This window comes from Papilio xuthus, unplaced genomic scaffold (assembly GCF_000836235.2).
Source record: "Papilio xuthus unplaced genomic scaffold, Pxut_1.1 DF827680.1, whole genome shotgun sequence".
Lineage (NCBI taxonomy): Eukaryota > Metazoa > Arthropoda > Insecta > Lepidoptera > Papilionidae > Papilio > Papilio xuthus.
Window position 1 is genome coordinate 3101759 of NW_013530969.1, and position 20110 is coordinate 3121868.

Genomic DNA, 20110 nt, shown 5'->3' on the forward strand with positions numbered 1-20110 from the left:
AAAGTTCTATATTAGAAAATTATTCTGTGTAAAAATCTGTCATTTTCTCATTCCATCAGTTTTTCAAAGTTAACCAAATTCTGATTATTATAGAAATGTAACAATTTTTTATAAAAATAAAATAAAAGTAAAAAAAAACAAAATGAATACTCGTGTAATGAAAATGAAAAACATTATAGGAATAAGAAATTACAGGCTATGTAGCCCGCCGAGACCGCCAGGTGAGTGCGGCTGCCACCCGCAAGTGCCGAGTTACCAAACCATAATGCCTCCGCCGTCAACATGTAGGGTTACAGATATCCCTCCTAATCCCTGCGCACCGCGTTACCACTACGGCAAGGGAACGTACCGGAAATATAAGTACATGGTATTTTTCATTGGATTTCCTCTCATATTTATTCAAACTTTACATGCTTTTGGCCATCATACGCCCTCGAAAGAAAGCTGTCGAGATTACGACTTCATGCGCAAACGCGTCAGAAGATATCCGTGGGGAGACGGACGTGCTACTCTTTTCCACAACGACCGCGTAAACCATCTACCCGGAGACTGCGAGCCGCCCCCGCTGGACTGTGACTGATACGATTTTTTTGGCAATTCGGAGGTCCGCCCCATGTATATATATGAAGAGATATGTTTAACTTGAGGATACAAAGAACGACCGAGGAGCATTTATTTTTTGTTTACGCCTACGTCAGGTGTCAGAATGAAAAATATATAAATAGCGATTGTCCCCACATGCATGCGCAGTGATTAAAGTTGGGAAAGGGCATGCGGCTACGGACTGCCAAGGCGGGCGGCGACGGCGGCGGGGGTGGCGATCGATAGGGAAGCTGACGTCAGTGAGGGCCCGCGCGCCATTGGCCCCGCCGGCACTACCGAGCGAACGTCCGTACGGAGTGGCGCGGAGAGCGTCGCGCCGCGGGCACAGCACCGCAGCACGCGGCGGCCGCGCACCGCCGGCCCCGCGGTCCGCGCCATGGCCGACATGCCGGACCTCTCGCACCTCACGCCCGAGGAGCGCGCCATCATCGAGGGCGTCATGATGCGCCAGAGGCAGGAGGAGCAGCGCGAACACGAGATTATGAGGTGCGCCCCACGACACACGCCCGCTAGCCCACCCCGCCCGATCCCACCCTACCGTGTCTTGTCCGCTGCCTCATGTACCATACGTTAGTGCCGTGACCCCATTTTAACAATATAAAACGGTAGTAACCTTGAATAGCAGAACTAGATGCAACGTCCAAAGTATAATTTTCAACAGGGCGTTTTATCTGCTGCAGTTATATCATAATTATATATCTAACGTAGAAGCGTGCCTATATAGCAATCATTCACTCGACCGTCATAACGAAGGTACATTTTAGGAGTAAAGTATTAAAACCATGATCACATAATAGAAACATCCTTCGTCCGATCACGCAACAGACAGAGAGCGACGCAACGATATCAATACAGTGCAATAATTTAATTAATTGATCAAAGTTTGTTGTACTACTACTATTAGGTAATATGAAATTACCATCATTATCAAAATTAGCAACGGTCATATGATTTCAAAAAGTATACATTAATGCTAAATATTAGTAACCTACACAAAGGTTGCTTACACACCAGTAATCTTTTGTTATTCATTTTTCTATTTTACGTATACGTGAATGCAGTTGACAAGAATCAAAAGATTTTATTAAACCAAGTCATATTCCACAAAATTTTTCATGGTAAAGAATAGTCATGGTATGGTTTATGACCAGGATTTGTTTTGTGTGGTAGAAAAGGGCGAGTTTGCTGATTTTACATGTTTGACTTTTACAGGGCAGTTAAGACAAAGAACTAGCACTTTTTTTTTAGCAAAACATAATTCGATTAGAACGGTATTTAGGACTTGAGTTTTTGCCAACTCTTTCTGAATGAAAAGGTCGAAAAAGCTTCCTCTATCCTTGCATTTACGTTGATCATTTTGTATTTTAAGAGAGTTCTAGATTTGAGGTTCTAATCCGAAAGGGAAATCTGTGAAGACTAACCATAAAATATTTTATTAAATTGCCTAACTTTCCTAATGTCACCGAAGAATGAAATGAAACCCAGTTATTATTTCTTATCGATATGAGTTTTTCATTATCTGTTTTTATCGTAAATGCTTTTTCGTGTTCCCCACTAACCTGCAAGCGCTTTATCTAAACTTAAATCAACGAAATAAATATTAACTGTATTACACCAAAAATTACAGTTAGACACTGTTCAACTGAACATGTGTTTTAGCCCTTTGATCCTAGAGTATGGTTTACCCTTAAATATGTATCACCAAAACTGCTTCCAATTATGCCCTTTAATAGTTTTGAAAGCTATCTTATTTATAGTTTCTGGTAGAATTTGAGCGAAGCCGACCGGTCTATGATAGAATATTTACATTATTATATAAATGTACATCATTAAGACCGTAAATACCATGCTCATTTTCCCAATTGAAACTATATAAAAAAACATTTATTGTTCAAAAGAAATGTAGTATAGATTAAATCAATGCTTTCATTTTCATCGGTATTTACGAACCTTCTGCCATAGTATCTAAAGTTAATGCAATAAAATTAAGTATCCTATTGAAAAAATTATATTTTTTATATACTCGATTTGTAATTACAAATTTTCAATCCTGATTGTAAAATTTATGAACTATGTATTTATATGAACAAGACGATTTTATGGATTTTATATTTTTTACAAATGGAATAAAAATGCTTTATTTGCATTTTAATAAACTGTTTTATTTTAATCTTTATTCTTATTATTAGTAATCTAATGTTATAAATCCGTAACACGATTAATTCTGCGTGATTTATGAAGAAAAATTAAAGATTGTAATAAGCATTGAATGAGGTAAATTGTATTTATACACCTACACATTTAAAACCGTTAAAACCAACTATAATGCAAAGATGCAAATTCTATAGAAAAAAAATCAGGTGCCTTCAAAGAGGGACACTTACGAGTCAGCGATAAGTTTGAAGATTGATACGATAGCATCGCTAATAATTGGGAGTTCGTGCTCAATTAGAATAAAAGAGATTACTACATAGATAAAAAATATTGTACAATGAATGTAACAAGGCGACATTATCTATGGTGTGTCTATTTAAGATATATTAGTTTGACAATTCACTAGAGATGGGTTGATTAAAATCGGTTAGTAAAATTTTCGATTTTCGATGGTTGTTCTCATAGAACTTGCAATCGAAAATTTCGTGATAATTGATTTTGATTTACAACATCAATGAAATTGTTACTTTCTATGTCAATTTTATTCTTCAAAACTATGTAGAAAAATAAAATGTAACATTACATTTTATTTCTCAATTTGCTCTCTCTCTCTTGTTTTTGCTCTTTCTGAAATTGCGCGAGATATAGCTAAATACCTAAGTTATAGTGTTATATTTAGTATAGTATTTATTTCTTCGATTAATATTATCACAAGATCAATTCTCGATCTATCTTAAATAGACACACTATATACTATAATACATTTTTATAATGAAAACAAAACAGAGAATAAGAAGTGCACGAGTAAGGGTTAATCACATGATGTTTTCAAGTCACTGACAACTAGCAGCCATAAAATTCAGACGAGTGTTTTCCGTTTGGCCGATCAATCTGCACCATGATATTTTTTTACTCATTGGCCAATTGAGTCCACAGAATCAAAAAGAACCAACGGCAAACGCCTACTCATTCTTAATACGAGTGAGGGTACTGAGAGAATAAAATGGATAGTAATACGTTTGTGCATAATTGCTTGGATACTGGAAACCTATAACAGTAAGTTTTTACCAGCACCAGACTTTTTATTCGAATTAAATTGCAATGGAAAGTCACTCGGTTTAAGTGATGGATTACTTAGAACCTATTTTTCTTGTTTTTATTTCAAAATTGGAATACATCAAAAATGACCTGTAGTTTAAGTAAATGATTTTGCGACAGCAATTATAATGAGAAGGAAAACTTTTGCATTGTTCCGGTTTTTTGTTTGCCGTAAAAATCTTTTGTCTGAATCACATTTACCGTAAAGCTAGAAAATATATCTGGAACACGATATTTCACTTTACATCTGGCATGGAATATAAATAGCGTATTCGTATTATATAAACGCTTTAAACACATTAGTAATACGATGCAAAACGCAACAAACAAATATAACTATTTATTCATGATAACAGTTCCAGCGACGAATTGACCATTTCTTTACTAGGCTTTCTTTAATCCAAAAAATAAAGTTTTTATAAGATTTATTAATTATGGTGTGCCAAAATCCAACCAAAATTTAATCCGTAACCATCTCTCCTAATCCCTCTAGATTATGGGCGTGATTGTGTTGTTCTTCTTTACTTTCTTTATTTTAATTTTTTGTAAATTTTCAATTTACTTTTTTGAATATGAGCATGAACATGTGAAAAGTAAAGACCATTTAATACTAAATAGTTATTTAACACTAAATTATTTGAATTGCAATTTTTATTAACGTACGTTATTCGAGCCACGTACTCTCCGAGGTTGCAGCAATCTGTAGGGATTTGCGATCGATTCAGGCAGCCACTTGCCATTCTGAAAACGCGTTTTAATATTCAAAGATTTTGATATCTAAAGACGATAATAACCTACCACATGTATTTCGTCGATTTTACGTAAATTCACACTCACGGGATTATTTTACATGAAACTAGCGGTCGCTACGTCCGCGCGGAATTAAAAAAAACTTAATTAGTATCCAATCTATGGTCTTCATCTGTACCAAATTTCAGTAAAATCCGTGTAGACCTTCTGGATGTACCCTCAAACAAATATCCAACCATCTATCCATCTAAACATTCGCATTTACAATATTAGTATGATTAAAATAAATTTTAACAACTTTTCCGTTTATGTATTCCTAATAAACTTAAATAGCGAAGGGTCTTATTCTATAAATTATTACAAGGAATTTTAATAGAATCAGTAACGTTGAAGGAGAGCTACGTTAACTATGTTAAAATAAATATTTTTTACATTGGTTATTGAAAAAACTAGGTCGGTATTAACGTCCAATGAAATTGCAGAAGATTGAATGAAAATTTTGACCTATTAAAAGTATAAAAGTTATGACTACATTTTGCACTCAAATCTATTTTTATAAAAGGTACTTTTCCTTAATTATCTTGACATTATTTTTGGCTATACATAGACTATAATTAACATTGAGTTGTGAAACGCGCATAATAGGAACAAAAGGGTTATTCTTTGAAGTACATGGCTAAACGAGAAGCCTCTGAATTATACAAAAGAAATCTCGAGCTGGTTAATTAAAGCCTACTGCTAATTATTATCAGACGGTTTTCACTGGAGATAGAAGAGTCGTAAATACTTGACGCTTCGTCTCTGCCGTCTGTCGGGGCTACGTTCGGGAAACTGATAAAAGAATAAACGCTGTATATGTAGGATTTGATTCAGTTAATTTTTTAAATTTATTCGTACCACTATTATAGTAGTTTTCCTTGATTATCTTAATTACTGGCTAACAGATTGTGGGCATAGCGGCCACAAGTGATGGATCCGCGCTTGTCTAACACTTACTCGTACTTAAACATGTTGTAGTCTCTGCTTTTTCAAAGAGGATAAAAGGAGAGACAATATTGTTTTAATACCTACAGGTGTTAGAACACTGGAAACCTTCTTTAATATGTTGTAATACATTGCGACAGACGAAAGCAGGATGAGGTAGCAGTGCTGGAGCAGACAATACGCACGAGGAATGAGATGCAGCGCGCGGCAGGCGTGGAGCTGGCGGCCACCTGCCACATCTGCCTCAAGACCAAGTTCGCGGATGGCGTCGGCCACTCCTGTCACTACTGCCGGGTGCGCTGTTGCGCGCGTTGCGGTGGGAAGGTTACCCTGCGCTCTAATAAGGTATGGATATGATTTTTTGGTAATTTTTGTCGCTAGGTAAGAGCCAATACTAATATCAATATTTTATTTTAGGTTATTTGGGTGTGTATATTATGTCGTAAAAAACAAGAATTATTATCAAAAACTGGTCAATGGATACATAAGAGTGCTGGCCAAGACTCGATGATGTGGCGGATGGAGTCCGATCTGCGCGGACTGCCGCCGACGGGCGAGGTCGCGCTCGACAAGCGGCCCAAACTGGAGCGCGCGCACAGCGCCGCCGAGAAGGAAAATCACCCGCTGCAGAGATCCGGTAGCGCGCTGCGCCGCCAGTACAGCCAGCAGGAGCCGCGCTGCTACGGCGAGCTGGAGGGACTGGCGCGCACGCACCCACACCTCGTGCACCCGCGGCAGAAGGCCGCGTACGGCGTTGATGACTCTGCTCCTCTGCCGCCCAGCGCGCTTGCGCCCGCGTCCGCGCACCTCATGCCGCACCCTTTGACGCACCCCCCGCTGCCGCCTCGCTCTTCTTCCTCCGACGACGAGGTGCCCGAATGCATCTCCGACGAAAACGACGAGTACCGCGACCGTGGTGAGTACCCTGCCCGTCCTGCTCCACGCACCCTCGCGGCTCCCTGTCACCGCGCTCCCTCCTCTCCGAGCTAATTATTTTTGTGCCTGTCCTTATTACACTGATACCGCACCACATAACACTGAACACAATTATAACGCCGTCCGTTGTATGAAATTATCAATGCCTACTATAATAACGTTAAATTGTTTGTCATATTTTCCCCAGCATTATCTGTATAGGATACAATAAAGTTAAGGTGTTCCGTGCGAGGTAATTCAACTTGTAGTAGTAGTAGTGCATAGTAGAGAAATATTAATTGCCAATTGAGTGAGATTTCAGAGAATTTCATAGAGTAGAGCACCTAAACTTATCTTAAGGTACATATTTTTAAACCAAAGAGACCACACCCCTGTTTATCAATATCGATGTTCTTTGAATAAGTTTCATTTGTTTTCAATAATCTATACCTGTAATTTCTTTCAGTTATTTTATGGACGAAGTCAATTATAAATACAGGGGCTGATTATAATGCGATGATATAGCTCTAGCAGAGTCGTGTCTGCAGTGTAGATTGTGTTAGTGAGTGTCGCGAACGTGCGGCGACTTGCGGGTCGTGCGCGCCTGGTGGCCCGGTAGCTCGGAGCAAGCACACACGTCTCCCCGTTGACCGTCTCCCACTGTTGCTGTTCGCAGGTAATAGAGATAGGCCCGGCGCCGCCATCTCCAGAAACCAGCGACAAGCGATATTAGACGAGAAAATGAAAAAGTTCTTATCGGTGAGGGGGCGTTTCTCGGGCACCTTGGTCCTAATACAATAAAGTTTGCTACATTTTTAAATGTTAAGACATCCCTCACTGTTTGTTGATGGTTCTCATTCTGTTAACTTCTAAATTGTGAACGTTCAAACCTCATCTTCGTTTGAATACCTTCTTCCATCATTATTTTCATGATTTCCAAAAGGCAGCAAGTACACGAAAAGGTTACATACTTCGAATGGTAAATAGTTAATTTTCTGATTATAATTGAATAGATGAGAAGTGACATGTATGTAAACAATACGTGTACTTCTGCCTTATAGATGTTTGAGCCATATGATTCAACAAATTCAGGTCACAAAAACTGTAATATAAATATTTAATGATTTAGATTGTAAGTAAAATATGAATTTCTGTACTAAAATTATGGTTCAGGCAACGTCCGCATGTCTGGGCGAAAAGAAGTGTAAAATATTTGAAAACATTTTAAGACTACTAGATTTTGTGAACGTGTTCCTCTTTTACTTTCTCGTAGTTGTTTCGCTGTATAGTATGACTTGAATCTGACACACATCTTTCCGCTTGTGCGTGGTCACCGCTTTTAATTGCGATACGTTTGGTTTACCTAATGGCAAAATCGAATCGGAAATATTATGTTCATTCTTTACCTTTGCTGAAGACGTCTATTTTCCTTTTACACTTTATTCATTCTACAAAGTGGCAAATAACAGTACCTGGGGTCAGAATAAAGAAATGCAAGTTTGTTAGGTTAAAAAATTTTAAAGGTACAAACGGTCCCGGGTGCGTACGAACGCGCAACTCGCTGCACGCTCGCGTCGACGTTGTCAGGCTTCAGTTTGTCGATGCTATTGATATGGTGTCGTTCATAGGACAAGTGGAGGCGTGCGCGTCGTTGCGGCACCCGCACCTGCGCAGCACAAGCGTCGCCGCCAACAATTATTATAATTTGACTAATCATTCGTCGGCCTCCTACGCCCCGGAGGCGCAGGGGCTGTTCGATGGACGTGCGCCTGCCGGGGGCCGCAGCTTCGACTCGGTGACGGAGTGTCGGTGGCGCGCACGCGACGACCTCGAAAACTCGTATCTGCGCCCCTACGGGCCGGACGAGGGCCCGCGCCCCGACCGCGCCGTTTATAAGAGTGCCTATCTGTGGGAGGACTCCTCCGATAATAGACGTTTCACTGAGAGGAGAAAAAAGACGGTGCGTTTTGACGGTCACGAGGGCGCGGCGACTTTCCCGCGCGGTGGGCGCGACGCTTCCGGCGCGCCGCATGACTGGGCCTCCCTGCGCTGGGAAGCCGAGCGACAGACCAGCCAGGACTCCGCCACCAAAGACTCGGGCATCGATACCTCTAGCACTTTCACCTCCAGCGAAGATTCCAATAGAGGCGATTGCCCAAAGGTACTACTTACATTCACTCCCTCAAGGTACTTCAGCAACGTTCAACACACCAGAAACGAATTTATATTATATTGTTGATCAAAGTTTTTCTTTGTCACCGCCATACGAAAAAGCTTAAAGGCTTGTTTGATTCTTTGATATAAAATATAATATTTATACCTTATAACCGTTAGGGCGATTGCTTCAGTTGTATATTATAATATTTAATCCAATAAGGTCATGTCGTCGAGCTGTTTGTTTGGCATTTTTTGTTTGGCTGCGGCATGATTGTATCGGCGAGCATGTGTCGGTTCTTACTGAATGTGCTCATTGTCAACTTGCGTTCAATTATCTTGTACTAATTATGTTGTTTCTAGATGAGTATTGATGATGGTGAACATTCGTTTAATTTAACATACTGACATGAACAGTTCCCGCTGAACTGGCAAGTATCAATGGATGGGACGCGCATGATCGGACACATGGTACTGCGCAAGAGTGTGGTGGAGGGCAGTTCGCACTCCTCCGCCGCCATCCTGGGTCTCAAGGTGGTGGGAGGCAAGATCCTGCCCGACGGCACCCGCGGCGCCGTCGTCGAAAAGGTCAAGAAAGGCTCCATTGCTGATATAGAAGGACAGCTTAAGATAGGTTGATTTTTCTGTCTATTTAAATTTGTAAACACTATAAAAGCACCACAGTTTAAAAATGAATACGGCTTTAGGTGACGAGGTACTTCAGTGGAACGGCGTGCCGCTACAGGGGCGCAGCGCAGAAGAGGTGGCTGCCGTGGTGGCCAACAGCAAACATGACTCGCACGTCGAGTTGGTCGTGACGCGGCCTTTTTCCGCTGCACGTACGCCCTCGCAGCCCTGGAGGACGCATAAAGGTAAAAAATTATCCTGCTGACCCTACATATCCGCTACATTGTCCTTTATTTATTTTATCTTTATAATGTACAGAAGTATACACGGAAGTGATGGGTGGCTGTGAGAAGCCGAGCGTACTAGTGACGTCACCAGGCTCACCCGACCTCCACTCGCGCCGCCGCTCCGGAAGACACAACTACACCGCCAACGTCGCCGGACGCATACAGGTTATTACATTCTATGAAGTATGACTTCACGGAATTTAACTATGACTTTTTCCAGTAAAAAACCTGTCCGAGCCAATTATCAGAATAAAGCCACAGCCGTACGTCTTAAGTTAAAGATTAAATTTGAGACATTACAATCAGCATTTTTTCACCGTGTATGTGTTGTTGGTGCAGTTGAAAGTGTACTTCGACATCACGGCGCTCCAGCTGCTGGTGACGGTGGTGTCAGCAAGCGGACTGACGCCGCGGCCGGACGGCTCGCCGCGCTGTCCCTACGCCAAGATATTCCTGCTGCCCGACAAGAGCGAGAAGAGCAAACGTCGCACCAAGACCCTCGCAAACACGCTCGAACCGCGCTGGAATCAGACCTTCGTCTACTGCGGTATAAGGATAGCGGATATTAAAAAGAGGGCCTTAGAGGTGAGAGTTACTTGGACTACATCTTTCTAAATAAGTTGGTAAACCTTATGGAAATTTGTGAATTTGGCCTTTGTTGTTTGACTATTCTCAAGTTGAAACTCTAAAGTATGAGACAAGTCTTCTGTTTTTAAGGTTGCACACAACGTTTTGGTATAACATTCTGTTTCGTTTAAGGTGACCGTTTGGGATCTCAATCGATATGGTCCCAACGACTTCCTCGGGGAAGTCCTTTTGGACTTGGACAGTGTTCTTATGAATCACGAACCTAACTGGTATTTACTGAAGACTCACGAGGACATCGGATTCAGCGTAAGTAATCATTACATTCATTATTCAAAACTTTCAATTTAAGTAATTAATATTTCTCAGTCTGAGCTCTTTTCTCTTTGACCAATATTGGTGAACGCGATTCTGAGAATAATATATTATTCCACTTCGGACAATTTAATTATAAATAATAAATTCTCACATCCCTTTATCCCTCTGAGACGTTTTGGCGACATTATTCATATGAGGATGTTGACGCGTGCGTGTGTGCAGCGCTATCGCGATGAGGACGGCGAGGGCGAGCACCTGTCACCGCCGTCGACGTCAACGTCGCGGTTGTCAGACTCAGACACGCCCAGCGAGTGCGAACTGCGCCGCCATCACTCGCTCTCCAGCCTTGCCTCCAGCTCCAGCCCACCGCCTCCGCATGATGTAATGCCATCTCTATTAATCACACAATTGATCGACTCACCTATGTTGAAATGCATCTAATGTTTACAAATACTAAAGTGTTTACTTATGTTGTAGATCGAAGGCACGCGATGCAGTCGCCGCGACATGTCACCCGCGGGCAGGGTGCGCACCGCCGGCATGGCCAAAGATCGAGTGAGTTATATACTATGTATATACTATTGGAAAAGTTTTGACGACCCGATTAACAAATGCAAGCAGATTTGCAGAAGTTATTTATATTTTGCGCATTTATGTACAAAATATTTTTCTCGATCGCAATAATCGGTCAGCGTTGTTGAAGCTAATCTGCATACTGCAGCTGCTGCATATGATAAGTATGCGTTCCATTTCAGTGGTAAATCAGTGTAACCAGCTAACAAATATGGAGGAGTATGATGAATGTTGCAGGGCGGCGGGTACAGCGTGGCGCGGTCCCAGTCGGCGGCGGGCGCACGCAGCAAGTCACCGCGCCGCTCACTGTCGCCGCCTAGCGAACGCGAACGCGAGCGCGACATCGGCTGGCGCTACACAGGTGCCGCGGCCATCCGCCCCCCGCCCGGCCGCTCTCCGCCCTCCGCCCTCCGCCGCTGCCGGCAACCCCCGGCCCGGTGCCGCCGGAGACCTCCGCCGTCTCCATTGTCTGAATAGATGACACTTCGGAACGTTGTCATCCAGATTCGGCTGGTTACCGATCTGCCATGTATTCCGATAACTTTATAAGAAAATATAAAGTTTTTTTTTCTACCATTAATTAGACGTTGTTGGTTGTCGGTTACACGGCAGAATCGGTGTCGCCGAACAATATCGAGCGGGCCCGACCCCGCACGGAACACTCGCGTATCGCACGATCTCTCGCATCCGCCATCACCACTTTACTATCACTTACTGTATCGACTTCCTCTTGATTTTTATTTTCACGCATCTTCCGCCGACCTAGTCCTACACCCGATACGAGCACTCTCTTCACATCGTACGTAAGCGCTATATTCATGCTGTTGTTTCCTGAGAACGTATCGCGACACATAAGCGCATGCCACTTCTATTCTGGTTTCTCTTTCATAGGCAGCTGTTCATGTCCACGAGGTTGCATATCGATACGTGTTGTGTGGACGTGTTGTAATTAGTGAGCGCAGATAGTTTACCGGCGCGGTCGCAGCAGATGGCCTTGTGACGGTTGCAGTGTGCGAGGAGCGCGGTGAGCGGGCCGGGGAGAGGGGCGACGGCTCGCGTCTGCCCACGCACGCGTACGCACCGCGCTTTCAATCGCGTTCTGCCACCGCCACGCCCACCACCAGCCCCAAGAAAAGACAACTGCCGCAAATACCGCATCAGGTACGCGCACTTCTCATGGTGAGGATGCTACTGGAGAGGACATAACTACAAGCTTTGTGTATTACAGCCAAGCAACGGTCGGACGGCGCGGGCGCAGGTGTCGGCCGACCTGGAGGAACGTAAGTGGATCGCCCCGCATCACATTGGCGCCACACTCACCTACCGCAGCACGCCGCAAGGTCAATACACCGCTCTCCCCCCTACACCCACTCTACCCTCACATCAAATAAAATTAAACATAAAGAATAAACATTTTATACATAATGTTACCTCATTACATAATAAATTTACGAAAACGATGCGTAGCGTTGCTTCTTAGTACACTAGAGTAGTAAATAGTTTTAGTAAACAAAAACGTTTCACTTTAGAAAAGAAACATATAGAAACTCAGAGTTGAAATATGTCTGTGTACATTGGTTCGTCATTAAAATTTATTCGCACATGGGTATCAAATGTTTGTTAACTGTGATCGCGGTGCAGGGTGGGAGCGGCATTACGCGGGCCTGTCGGACTCTGAGCTGGCGGCGCGAGGAGGCGGCGGCGGCGGGGGCGCGGGCGGTGGCTGGGCACCGCGCCGCAGACTCTCGCCCGACGCCGCCGCCGGGGACTCGGACCTCGAGTCCGTTGCCTCGGTCACTTCTAGTGCCTTCAGCACACAGTCCGAGCGGCCACGACCCACTCGTATGCTCAGGTAATAAACTCGTTCCATTCATACTTCGCGTAGCTCTGAAAAACAAACGTATTGTCAATCGAACAATATATGATACTATCTATTCTGCATTTCATATGACTTATAAAAATATGCTTAACGTTGTTCACCTAATTTTACAGCCGAAAACGAGCCATTTCACATCACAGTAATTTGATTTCATACAATGCTCCCATTTCCAGCTTTCATTATGATAGTCAAGATCCTAATTGTTTATATTCAAGTTATGCCCTAGACACCACAGACGAGCTTTCGGCGAGTCGGCGTTTTCCCGCGCCACTTGAAACAGATCTGATCCCAACACATTATGCATTCCCCACGCTCCGACTTCGACGCATATTATGCCGCAGTCGCTCTGTGGGTCCCAACAAGGAATATTCCCATAGGTTTCCGTTCGAAAGAAGCTCGAGCTGTCCCGAACGTTCAAACCCGCCCCGTCCATATAAAACCTCCAAAAATACAAGAACCCACGATTATCTACCAACTGTCGCAATTCACCAAAAACCAATCATGTACGCAGATGAAAAATGCGACTTACCGAAAGCACGTGTACGCTTCGATCAGTCATTAAAATTAGAACCTTACGATAAAACTCATAATGATTATGGCAGTCGGGTTCCAGAAAATTACAGGACTTACGACTATCAGCATTTGGAGGTGCCTAAATATTTAAACCATAGAAAAAGTCTAGATTTAAATTTCATTAATAAAGTTCATGAACCAAGAGTTCATTTCTCAACTCTAAGTGATGATATGGACGCGTACAATCTAAATGCAAATCTTGCGTTCAGTGTCAACCTGGATGAAACTCAATACGATGAGCCAATATCACAATATTACGGCTACGAGAGTGACGGTAGCATAGCCGAAACCACCATCCATGTTAACGTAGAAAAGCAAAGTAAATTCAATATTGATCCTCGCAACATAAACGATACTCGAACGATTGACATAAAAACACCTGAATCTCCCTCCACTATTGACTTTCTTGATTTGTTACCTTATAATAATAGAAAGATGTTACTGTCGCTTAATCTCAGATCAAATTATGATAACTTTAGATACAATAATTTGTCTGATGAATTTCCTTTGCCTCAAAATAACAAAACACGAACTTCTGTAGCTCCAGGAACTCCATTGGAATATAGAAGAAATATAATTCCTAAGAAAAATCGTAACCTTCAGCGAAGACATACTATTTCTTATTCAAATAATTCTTTGACTTCGGAAGAAATTAGTGATGCATATGGCAAAATGTCTGCTCCCTCATTATATAATAAATACGACGCAAAAAAATATGAAACAAGAGAATATGATAGAGGTATACTGAAAAGAAAGTATAACATAAATAACATTACTAAAATTCCATTTGTAAAAGAATTTCCTTTACCAACATCTCCCAGTTCTCCCTTCTGTACATATCCTCCATCAATAAGGCCAACATCATCAATTATCAAAACTGCTCGTTCCCGTTCCTTAGATTCTGAAGAACATTTAGATAGAAATTTCAGTACGGTAGCTAATTCAAAGTGTATTGCTCTTTCCACCTCGAATGTCGGCTCGCCCCGCCGCGCGCACATTACCGCCACCGCGCATTTGCCGCTCGATGACATGAACCACGATCACGACGATACCAATGAAAAAAACAACCACCGCTCCTCTCTACGGAACAACCGCTGCGAAAAATACGATGAGACCGGGCAAACTGCAAACAATCAACATCAAAATGGAAAAAATAATACGAACAACAGTAACGATTATGGAGGTCGTGAAAATGGTCGACATCATACACAGCCGCAACCGCTGGAGAGGCGCGAGTCTCGCCGCGGTCAATTTACCAGAAGTTTGAGCAACACCGACGCTCCCGACGAGAAAGCAGGTACAATATTTAATAAATTCCTTATACTTTATTACCGAAAAGTCAAAAATCACTTTTCCGGTGCATCAAATTCTCAAATGAGAACTTTGCTTGTAATGACCTACAAGGTCATCAAAATATCAATGTTTTTATTTCCAAGATGGCAGCTTGAGCGACACAGCAATAGGAGGCAACAACGAGATGGAACCGACCAGCGATGACGCCTTGCTAAAAGCTGAACCCAGAGATTACTTCGGACCCGGCATGGGAAAGAAGAGTAACTCAACGTCGCAATTATCCGCTACAGGTACGTGTCGTCTTTATTACATTAAATTAATTAATTGCCAATACTAAATATTTATTATGTTCACAGAGAGGCTACGAAGCACAATTACCACTTTTATTTATTATACACCTTATTTTTTAATCGTACATATAAATCTCGCTCGACAGGACGAAAAAGAAGGTTAGGTTTTGGTAAACGGGGGAAAAATTCGTTTACTGTTCAACGAAGCGAGGAGGTGGTGCCCGGGGAGATGCGAGGCGGGGCGGGGGTGTCGCGAGCCTCCTCCGCCTCCAGCGAGAACGATGACGGCAGGTTCGCTGCGCACGCGCCGCCTCCTTATTAGCGCAGCGACAAGCGACATTGACACAATAGTGTAGTACCGGGCGGCGGTAGATCTCATCTCTGCTCTCACACAATGTACCTCGCCCGCTATGAGATTACTGATTTGACTGACAATTAGCCTCGCAAAGACATTGGAAACACCAATGTTTATCAACCGTTCTATACAGCATGCCAGAATGTCCACGTCAAACTTAGAACTCAATGTGCGATGTTGCTTTTGTAAAGTCGGCTAGTGTAGAGCTTGAATTTGCCAATTTATTTGATGAGAGCACAGTTTGGTTTGAACTTCAATTTTAAAGTTAAATAATATTTAGTAGCTCATGTATTTAGAATCATTATTACGAATATCTGGAGCAAATGCTTTAGAAATGATCGCCAATTACATTTACAAATATCTGATCATAAAAGATAATGATTTATGTACATACACCGGTAGGGATGGACGCAAGCGGGATTTAGGTTTGGCATACAAATTGGCAATTGTAATATTATAAATATGTATATATTATCTTGGTGTGTAGGTGTGTCAGCGAGCTAGATGTTCTTGGCTAACACCTAAGCTTATATTGAAAAATATTTATATATAGACCCGTAAGTATAAACGCTAATAATGACAATAAGCACAGTACTATCTTTGTCATCTTTCTTTCCTCGTAATGTAAGAAAAACGAAACAAATACCTATAGGTGTTAAACTATAACAGCAACAAAAGGCAGTATAAATGAATGTGATTAGCGCGGTGTGGTGTAGAGGGCGGCAGCGGCGCGCGCCGCAAGCGCTCCGGGCCGGCCGCCGCCACCTTCCAGCGCTCGCACGAGGTCTGCTCCGCCAGCCTCGGCTCCATATCTAGCTCGGAAGCTTCCTCGTAAGTCGCCGCCCGCCGCCCCGCGCCCGCGCCCGCGCCCTCAGCCCGCAGATACTACAACTCTCTGTTGTCTATGTGCATCGATGTTGTCCGCGTCTTCTTTACTCTCCACCTCTGTGTGCCTCTCGTCTTGTAAACGCATGGCGCTGTTTCGTATTGATGTTTTTTTTTACTTCACTCTCTTATCTATTAGCACGCACGAGTCTTCTCGGGCGCTACGCTACGCAATGCACCCCTTGAATATGTGTCAGTTTGCAGGAATTGAATTAAAACGCAAAACGAAATGCTGTCCCTAAAGCTTTAAAATCCAATGAGTTTATTGAGAACAGATATTTGTACCGTTAGAAGAGTCATGATGCACGAATGTTAAATGTAGCTTGAAAATTTTTTTGTAGCGAGTCATTTTCGTGGTATCTTTAACACTTCGACTATTTTCATTACTATGCATGTTACCACTGCAACGTACACGCCAGCAGTCATTTACTGTTATCAGTTTGAAATATAGACCAAGAATTTTTGCTACTATTTCTCAGGCATAACAATTTTCTTATCATAAAATTGCAATGTTTATCACTACATTGATTGATTGTCGCGGGTTTAAACAAATATATTTGTATGACAATTATATAATAAATATTTTATTTCTTGTAATAACATTAGTGTTACTCCTAATATAGCTTGTAACATTATACGTAAGCTTTACGTATATCATGCATTAAGCCAGCTGTAAATATTTGATACGTATGTAAATAGTATATTCATACCACTCACTAAAGACCCTCTATTTTATATCCGACTGATTCTATTTTCTACTTTCAATATCGAACTCTGTACCCTTTGCATTTCTTTTTAATATCACCCAAAGACTACCGCCCTCTTCTCACTATTGTATCAATGTTGTTACTGTTTGTAAGTTTTGTAATTTTATATATCACATAATGAGAGTACTAGCACTAGTAAATCTATATTTCTTTGGTCATTTCGTTTGTTATTTCGTGTCTATGTCTCATTTGATTTTATTTCCATGAGAAAATAATGCTATGCATTAAAATTATAATGGTCTTTTCTAAAGAATTTAAATGGTGGAACTTAATGTCACGGAATTGTATAATTTTAATGCGTCGCATGAAATTATTTACGAAATTTCCTTTAGTCCTTTGAAAATTAAAAGAAAAACGGTAATATTTTTCACTTTACATGATATGAGAGATCATAAGTCTGACAGCAATAAAATATCAAATGATTAGATGCAAATTATCATTATCAAAAAGACAACCGAATCCATTGCATGAATATTTAATCGATTACGAAAAGGCGTATAATGTATTTAACACGTTCAATGCCACCGAGTATCCCTAAATAGTGGTATTGGACTTGTTAATTATCAGGGAAGTAGACATAAAATTCCGTACGTTGGGATATCAGATGGTCCCCTGGGATGCGAGGGTCTGGGTCATCGGACGGAGGTGGGCTGTCGGACTTTATCGACGGCCTTGGCCCAGGCCAGCTGGTGGGTCGGCAGTTACTCGGCGCGCCAACGCTAGGAGACGTCCAGCTCTCCATGTGCTACCAGAAAGGATTCTTAGAGGTACCCGAAGCGGATTTACGATGACAGCTAAAAATTGATGTTTTACAAATTGAAGATACATGTCGCTGATGCTGCATCTATTTTTGATAGTAGCCTGCGACAAACAAAATTTTGTGAATATCTGGTTTAGGTTGAGGTGATCCGCGCACGAGGGTTGCAGGCGCGGCAAGGCAGCCGCACGCTACCGGCGCCCTATGTCAAGGTGTACCTGGTGAGCGGCAAGAAATGCATCGCCAAAGCAAAGACCAGCACCGCGAGACGCACGCTCGACCCACTCTACCAACAGACTCTCACCTTCAGGGAAAACTTTAAAGGATGCATTCTACAGGTCAGTAAAATTCTTTAATTTTTCAAATAGTTTGCTGTTTTAGCTATAGAAACATTACTGTTGAAGATTTACGATGTTTTGGTACATACCAAATGCTTGGATATCCGATCCAAATGTAATTTTAGTATTACGTTATTAGGAATAAATTGTAAATCATGGAAACTCTATTTAAATAACTTGGCGGGCCAAAGTCATGTTTGAGCTGCGCAATGCCTTTACCCCGCTACACCTAAAATTGTGTTCTGGGCAACGATACGAACGATATAATATGAATATACAGACTAATCAATGATGAACATCCCACTATTTTCGGGTAATTTTATAACACCTTTCATGACGTTATAGGTCACAGTGTGGGGCGACTACGGTCGCATCGAAGGCAAGAAAGTGTTCATGGGCGTCGCGCAGATAATGCTAGACGACCTCAACCTTTCCAACATCGTCATTGGATGGTACAAACTTTTCGGAACTACTTCTTTGGTAATAACACTTTTTATACGTAACACATTCAATGCCTACGATTTTTTTCATAATCATCATCAGCTCACTATACACTGAGGGGCTCGGAGCCTACCCTATTTTAGGGGTGACTAGGCCATAATCAACCACGCTGGCCAAGTGCGGGTTGATTGAGTTCACACATATCTTTGAATTTCTTCTCAGATATGTGCAGGTTGCATCACGATGTTTTCCTTCACCGTAAGAACATCGCATAAATGTACATATGAAAATCGAAAATCACATTGCTACATGACGGGATTGAAACCCAGGACCTACAGAAGTCCTGAGCCACCGACGTTCCCATTTTCATAAGAATGTGATCTAATAACGCGAGTCAGTAGCACTGAGTGTTGATATACGTAATAAAATTATAGTGAAAATACTAATTACGTAATTTTTTGTTTCAGTAACTATCAGTTGGACGAAGACTCGTTCAAACGTCATGTATATCAAATACAATAAAAATTAAACTTGTCCATATTTTAAATCTAGTGGTACTGCTTTAATATCATAATAAAATGCAAAATATGTTAAATATAGGACATTTTCTATAAAACGAAAGTTATAAACATATTTATATTTTTATTTCCGTTTTATTTTTGGGACGCCTATCGATTATTTGAGTAGCATTTTATAGAAAAAAAATATGACAAAGTGTATAGTGTAATCGATAATTATGTATAATTAAGTATTAAAAAGCCAAATTCATTTTGTGTTTTCTTTTTTTAAATAGCCGACACTAAAAACACGGAAAAAATATTTTATATTATTAATCTTTGTCAAGAAAAAGTATCGCTTACTAATCCAGTCAAACCAAGATAAAGGAGAAACCTCCATAAGCAGAAGTTATTGCCCTGTCCCAACAAAACCTCAATAGGCGAGAAAACTCTAAGACGAAGCAGAAACCTCTATAAGCGAAAAAATATCGTGGTCCCTTAGACTCGCTCATTCAGATTCGACTTCACGTTATTTCGTATGGTGATCAAATTTTATAAAATTACCAGCATATTACAAACACACACAAATAAAACTGCATAAAATTGTAAAAACAATTTTTTATTACATTTACGTCATTTTACATAATAGTAGATAAAATATTGCATATATTTAAACTAACCACTTGTATACACACCATCAGTCCGTCAGCGCTGACACTGTTCTTATGTACTTGTAAATCTGATAGTCAACACTTCAAGAACAAATAACACACCAAAGTAGAACCTAAACTGAACGATAACACGAGTTAAACCCTCACTCATAGATATATAACCTACTAGTTGTCGCCCCGAGACTCCGTCCGCGTGGAATTAAAAAAAATCTTAATTAGTAGCCTATGTGTTCTTCCAAACTATATTTCATCAAGATCCATTGAACTGTTCCGGAGATATCTTATAACAAACATTCAACCATCTAAACATTCGCAA

At 41.4% G+C, this 20110-nt stretch overlaps 1 protein-coding gene across 6 annotated transcripts; it reads left to right on the forward strand.

Moving 5' to 3' along the window:
* Positions 1 to 584: 584 nt before the first annotated feature.
* On the forward strand, positions 585 to 19212 carry Rim (Rab3 interacting molecule). 6 transcript variants are annotated; one of them, XM_013311567.1, is made up of 22 exons: positions 585 to 1089; positions 5730 to 5934; positions 6007 to 6505; positions 7181 to 7263; positions 9076 to 9292; positions 9366 to 9530; positions 9604 to 9737; positions 9912 to 10157; positions 10332 to 10466; positions 10698 to 10856; positions 10953 to 11030; positions 11286 to 11409; positions 12058 to 12209; positions 12277 to 12388; positions 12690 to 12900; positions 13041 to 14797; positions 14937 to 15083; positions 15230 to 15374; positions 17695 to 17857; positions 17988 to 18185; positions 18531 to 18665; positions 19094 to 19212. In XM_013311567.1, exons 1-22 carry the CDS (start codon positions 980 to 982, stop codon positions 19094 to 19096), a joined length of 5178 nt encoding a protein of 1725 aa, XP_013167021.1. In that variant the 5' UTR covers positions 585 to 979; the 3' UTR covers positions 19097 to 19212. The 6 variants fall into 6 exon arrangements, with proteins under 6 accessions (XP_013167021.1, XP_013167017.1, XP_013167018.1 ...); XM_013311563.1 differs by lacking the exon at positions 7181 to 7263 and adding an exon at positions 8133 to 8665; XM_013311564.1 differs by lacking the exons at positions 7181 to 7263; positions 15230 to 15374 and adding exons at positions 8133 to 8665; positions 16140 to 16269.
* The last annotated feature ends 898 nt before the right edge of the window (positions 19213 to 20110 follow it).